The sequence below is a fragment of the Pundamilia nyererei genome, unplaced genomic scaffold, assembly GCF_000239375.1.
Source record: "Pundamilia nyererei isolate P.nyererei 1_Seehausen unplaced genomic scaffold, PunNye1.0 scaffold00264, whole genome shotgun sequence".
In the NCBI taxonomy this organism is placed as follows: Eukaryota; Metazoa; Chordata; class Actinopteri; order Cichliformes; family Cichlidae; genus Pundamilia; species Pundamilia nyererei.
In genome coordinates this window covers 324177-330208 of record NW_005187665.1, presented here as the reverse complement: position 1 = coordinate 330208, position 6032 = coordinate 324177, and the positions used below count along the sequence as shown (strand labels likewise).

The 6032-nt window shown below is 33.7% G+C and overlaps 1 protein-coding gene across 1 annotated transcript in view; it reads right to left on the bottom strand.

Annotated features, from left to right (window-relative positions):
* LOC102214113 (glutamic acid-rich protein-like) overlaps positions 1–6032 on the bottom strand; it is a 9089-nt gene that overhangs the window by 1931 nt on the left and 1126 nt on the right. The window contains exons 3-12 of the mRNA XM_005750176.1: positions 5691–5753; positions 5426–5559; positions 5267–5351; positions 4731–5036; positions 4588–4643; positions 4212–4329; positions 3501–3586; positions 3098–3215; positions 2835–2940; positions 1577–1623 (exon numbers count right to left, since the gene is read on the bottom strand). Of these exons, the coding sequence (XP_005750233.1) occupies positions 1577–1623; positions 2835–2940; positions 3098–3215; positions 3501–3586; positions 4212–4329; positions 4588–4643; positions 4731–5036; positions 5267–5351; positions 5426–5559; positions 5691–5753 (1119 nt within the window). The remainder of the gene's footprint in view (positions 1–1576; positions 1624–2834; positions 2941–3097; positions 3216–3500; positions 3587–4211; positions 4330–4587; positions 4644–4730; positions 5037–5266; positions 5352–5425; positions 5560–5690; positions 5754–6032) is intronic.

The window sequence follows — 6032 nt, the reverse complement described above, 5'->3', positions numbered from 1 at the left end:
AGTTTCTGTCTGATTTCTCAGACTTTATATCTAATTTAGTTCTGAGCTCAGATAAAATAATTATTGTGGGTGATTTTAACATCCGTGTAGATGCTAGAAATGACAGCCTCAACATGGCATTTAGTCTGTTATTAGACTCAATTGGTTTCTCTCAAAATGTAAAAGAACCCACCCACCACTTTAATCACACTCTAGATCTTGTTTTAACATATGGCATAGAAACTGAACATTTAACTGTGTTTTCTGAAAACCCTCTCCTGTCTGATCATTTCCTGATAACATTCACATTTACAATAATTGATTACACAGCGGTGGAGAGCAGACTTTATCAAAGTAGATGTCTTTCTGAAAGCGCTGTAACTCAGTTTAAGAATATAGCTTGTGATAACTTCACAAATGTTACATTTGAGGTTTTTTTTGTTTTTAGAAGTTAGTTATTTATCAAAATATTTATTTTTGAAGTAATTGAAACAACACAATTTTCTTTGTTTATTTAGTTGAGCCTTAATTTGCAAAAATCATTGGGATTTTCCAACAGTGGCCAATCTACAAAATTTTACATGGGATGCAAAGGAGGGGCAAGTTGTCTAGGCAGGGTGGCACATACATCTTCAGTGAAGTGAAATCCCCCTGTTTAAATGGAGTCAACAATACAGCCACAAAAACTCTTTAAAACTATTTATTGCATCATTGTCTCTTCTAAGAAATCAAAGACAAGGTGATTTTTTTTACAAGTTTTAAAGTAGAAAAACTTAGTGTAATAAAATCATTTGAATGTAATTATGTATGCCTTTATTTGAAGGGACAATAAGAAAGACAGTTTCATTTAGGCAGTCTTGGCTTGTGAAGAATGAATTTACACATGCTGATATATATTTGCGTTTGCACAAGTAGGACAATAAGAATAGGGAATACCCTCAAAACAGTTATGTCACATTATTGATTTCAGAGGAAGACAGAAGATAAAGGGAATAACCCCATATCCCTTCTTCACCTAACTTTCACCCCCTTCTATTTCTGGACGTCACATCTTTTGAGACATATGAATTTTCATTCATATGAGTACGAGTACACTTAATTTCATGTCTTATTCAGGGTTAGCTATTTTCTCTTCAGTTAGGTTTACGATTAGCCAATTTTTACACAAACATCCCTTCTTACATGATATGATTTACAGATAAAAATCATGTTTATTCACATTCTACAGAAGAAAATATCAGCTATTTGTTTAATTCTAAAAGCAAAGTAAAACATGGTAATCAACAATGCTAAAGGAAAACTGAGTATAGCAAAGAAAAAGTATGGTGTATAAATGCAGCACACTTCTATGATTTTGTAGCTTTTGTCAAAAATAATATTCCACCAAAGAAACTTCCAACTAACGTGTCAGTTTGTGGATATAAACACAGCAATCGTTTAATTTATTGTCTGCAATGTCAGCTTTACAGAACCATTAATCCTCATTTTTTAAGTTCATTTACTTTCAAAGTGTAATAGTTCTCTTGTAATTTTAAAATTTTCAGTTGCATTTTTATTTTTTCCCGCTTCAGTTGATCAAGATCCATCGTATTCAAACCAGAGCTGGCTGAGGGCCCAGGCGACGGGGCCTCCGTTATGTCCGCACTGCAAGTAAAAACACTCTTGTTTATGGAATTTTTTTTAAATATATTTTTTATATATTTTGTCTAGAAAGAAAATATACTCTTAACAAGCAATTTTTGCACAAGAAAATTAAGCTCATTCAAGAAAAATGTCTGAATGTTCTCAGTCATCCATGTCATTGTAGTCTAAGGAGCTTGGAAAGAAAAGTGTCTGGACTTCTTTAAATAGCTTGAAGACGTTTCACCTCTCATCCGAGAAGTTTCTTCAGTTCAGAACTGAATATTCTGGTTCTGATTCTTGAAATAAGAAAGATAATCTTATTCTAGAAGAATAAGATTATCTTTCTTATTTCAAGAGTAAGGCCACTTGAATGACTTTTCAATTTAAGAAATGCATAAAGGCAGCCAGCCCAGGTGTCACTGTTGGAGAAAGAGAAGACCCAGTTGCACACAGATAACAATTGATCACTTATCTGGCAAGTAATACTTAAATACGCAAACGGTCCAAGAATACTACCAGGCTTAGTGCAATACTTCAGCACTGACTGTCATTCAGCCACACCAATAAATAGTCCTGCCTAAGAGAGCGGCAGCATTTCCAGGTAAACAATCGCCACAAAGCCGTAGAGAAAAAGGAAAGAGAGAAAAAGAAGAACAAACAAACACAGGCAGGTCGACCAGGCTGGAGTCTGACCCATGGTCTTTTGTTGCATGTCTTCCCCTCTCTCTCCCTCTACTTTCCTGTCAGTTCTTCACTGTCTCTATCAATAAAGGCCAAAAAATAAAATATAAAAAATTTAAATCTAGACCTACCTATAGAAAGCTTTTTTATTTATGTGAAAATCTAAATTAAACACTAAAATAACAAAATAATTCTTCAAAATAGCTTGTTCAAGAAAGCATAATACTCATCATAGGTAAAAAAATTTTAATAATCAGTGTCTTTCCTTGTAATAATTCAAATTTTCTTAAATTAATCACACATTTTAGCCTAATTTAGGCATAAAACAGATTCATTTGCTAGTTTTAAGGATTCTAGCAAAACAACTTACCCAATTGGCAGATTTTTTCTCTCAAAACTAGACAGTTTTGTCAGATTTAAGAATATTTGGCTAATTTCAAGTAGAGTTGGTTTTGCAGTGCGAGAAATAAATGCCGTCGAAAAACAACCCTTTAAGATTGTGTGAATAAATTCAAAATATTTGCCTAAATGATATGAGAGCTTTATCTTACCCCCCTTCTGGCCACATGGATTGTAAATCAGCTACTTTGTGGCCAGAGCAGTGAACAGCTTTATGCTCTTGCTGATCTGACACGGCCAGAGGTTCACAGGAAGGACCTGTACATTTAGAAAACATGTTGGGAAAAGAAGACCAGAAGAGATCAAAAGAAATAATAAAAAATAAAACAAATACATGAAACTGGATTTATTTTTCTAGAAAAAAAAAAAAGCAGACAAAAATCATGCTAGTGATTCTGGTTTTTGAACAACTCACTCAGTTTGTCTTCAGGTTCTTTCTTAACATTTTGCTGTTTGATTGCTGTGTTCTTTACCACATCTCTGTTATTTCCACTGACTTTAGATCTTGGAATCTCAGGATGATGTCCAGTCTTCTGTTTCAAAGACAGCCAATTATATATGAGTATCCTTATTTATAATTTCATTTGAAAATAATAAAACTATTTTGAGCAACATTTAGTTTAATCCAAGTTTTATTTATATAACACAGAAACTATAAAGAGTCAGCTCATGGTGCTTTATATTATAAAGACCCTACAATAATACAGAGAAAATACCAACAATTAGATGACCCCCTATGAGCACGTGCTTTAGTGACAGTGGTGTTTTAATTTGTCTTTATTTATTATTTAGTTTTTAATAAAATAAAACAGTCTTACCTCAGGAAGGCTATTAACGACACCCTTTACTTCGATCTTCAGTGCAGGTTTCACAGGTGTCAAAATTGTGCTTGTTGTTGTCTTCTCTGAAAAAAGAAGGATGATTAAAATATGAGCATACACACTTTGGAATTATTAGAATTAGTTTGATGTTGATGTTCAGTCTGAACTTCAGCAGATCATCTTGACCATGTCTCCATGTCTTTATTGAGTTGCTGTCATGTGATTGGCTGATTAGATTTTTGCATTAATGAGCAGTTGGACAGGTATACGCAATAAAATGGCCGTTTAGTGTCTTTTGGAAAGTACAACTATTCATTACAGAACACACCCGACCTGTTTTGATCACAAAGACATGCGGAAATAATATTTATTCAAGCTGCAAACAAAACTACTAGTTAGCTGTGTGCACATATGTGCTAACATATCTGTAAATGCTTACATAAAATAAAAAGGCTCCTAATTTTAGCACAAGCCTGTAGAAGGATTTCACTCATTGTTTGGAGAACTTCAATTATCATTTCAGAACTGAGCCAAATTAACTGTACACCCACACTCATCTCACATAATCAGAGGTTAAAGAAGGACGAACCTGTGAACTTAGAAAATAGATTGAAAGTGTTTTTCTTCTACTTCAACAACAAAAAAAGCAAAAAACTACATAGAAGTTGAATACAACCTTAAAGTGCTTTTAGTATTTGAACAACTCACTCAGTTTCTCTTTGGGTTCTTGCTTAACATTCAGCTGTTTGATTGCTGTGTTTGTTGCCACATCTCTGTTATTTCCACTGACTTCAGACCTTGGCATGTCAGGACGATGTCTAGTCTTCTGTTTTAAAGACAACAAAGAATATATTTGTATTTATTTTAAATAGTCGGACTGGATGTTGTAAAAGCATACATTTGTAATTTGTCATGCTGAACCATAATATTTGCCAAATTTCTATCTTGATGACGGTGCTGTTGTAAAGCAGAGTACTCTAAGATGATTAACATACTCAAAAGTTCCAGCAATGCAAAGTACAGTGAAACATTTAAATAAAATAATTTGTCTTGCCTCAGGAGGGATGTTAATGATACCCTTTACCTCTTTCATCTGTAATGCATGTTTTCCAGGTGTTGGAATTGCACTTGTTACTCTGTCTGCAAAAAGAGGAAGAGTTATTTTCATACACAAACAAGGTCTTTGTTATCCAAACATACCAATAGGAAATATATTGGAAATGTCACCTTTGGTACTACTGCTGTCAGTATGGTTAGAGGGAACAGCAGGCACAGTCTCTTCCTCATCATTATCATCTTCTTCATCCTCATCTTCCTCAGTGCTACGCTGATCGTCACCAACATCATCTTCATCCATATCCTCATCTTCATCTTCATCAAGATCTTCCTCGCTTTCTTCTTCTTCAGAAGAGATATAAATCGGTGTAGCATCTTCATCTTCGTTTTTCTTAGTGTCAGGCTCATTATCTTCATCCATATCATCATCATCCTCTTCTCCATCATCATCTTCATCTTCATCATGATCCTTGGGTTCTTTCAAGAGATGTTTAAATGTTTAAAATATTACAACGTACATGGAGATTTTCTTGACTTTTTCTATGCAAATACTCTTTTTTTCTGAAATCCTGTGGTGTATTTGACAAAACTACTGACGTCTTCAAACAGCTGATTAAAAATAATATAATAATGTTTGCATGCTTTTGATTCATATTCTCAAACATTCTCTGGTTTTGAGGCACAGATAGAAGAAAGAGCAGACAAACCTGTTAAGAGGTCCTGGGACTCAAGGTCTGATGATTGTCGTTTTCTTTTTTTTTGTCTATATCCTGTAGTGGTTAGGTCACCTTTCTGTGATAAGTTAATTCAACACTTTATTTAGTGAAATCTGATTTTTGTAGATTCATAAAAATGCAACAAAGTACCTTGATCCAATAGCGTAGAGTTTTTCCTTTGTGGTAAATAGATGACTTCCATTTTCTGCTTGACTCTTTTCCTGCAAGCTTCTCAAACTTAGATGGAGTGTAAAAGAAGCCTTTACGGTAAATACATGCCTCACCTATATTTATAAAGAAAAAAGTAATCGTTTTTATGAAAAAGTTATTCATTGATTGATGTATTTATATATGTACAAAAGAGAAAAGGAAAGACTGGTAGGACTGGTAAGAAAACAATACTGTATGCACTTACCTTTTCTCATCTTCTCTTTATTCAGGATGCCCTTTTTGGTTCCACATTTTACACACCAGAGGTCTGTTTTTTTGAATCACCAAAAAAAGAAGAAGTACTTTCTCCATAAAAATAAATATTAAATGTATTTTCATGGTCAATTTACAATGTACTAATAATTTGCAATTGTAGAGGTTGTATAAAGAGAGATGCCAGTTGTGGGAGTATTTCCTACTTTCATTGTAATAGTTGTGATAATGCAAATATTTATAATTCAATTCAGTTTTATTTATATAGCACCAAATCACAACAACAGTCACTTCAATGCATTCTATTGGAAGGTACAGACCCTGCAATAATACA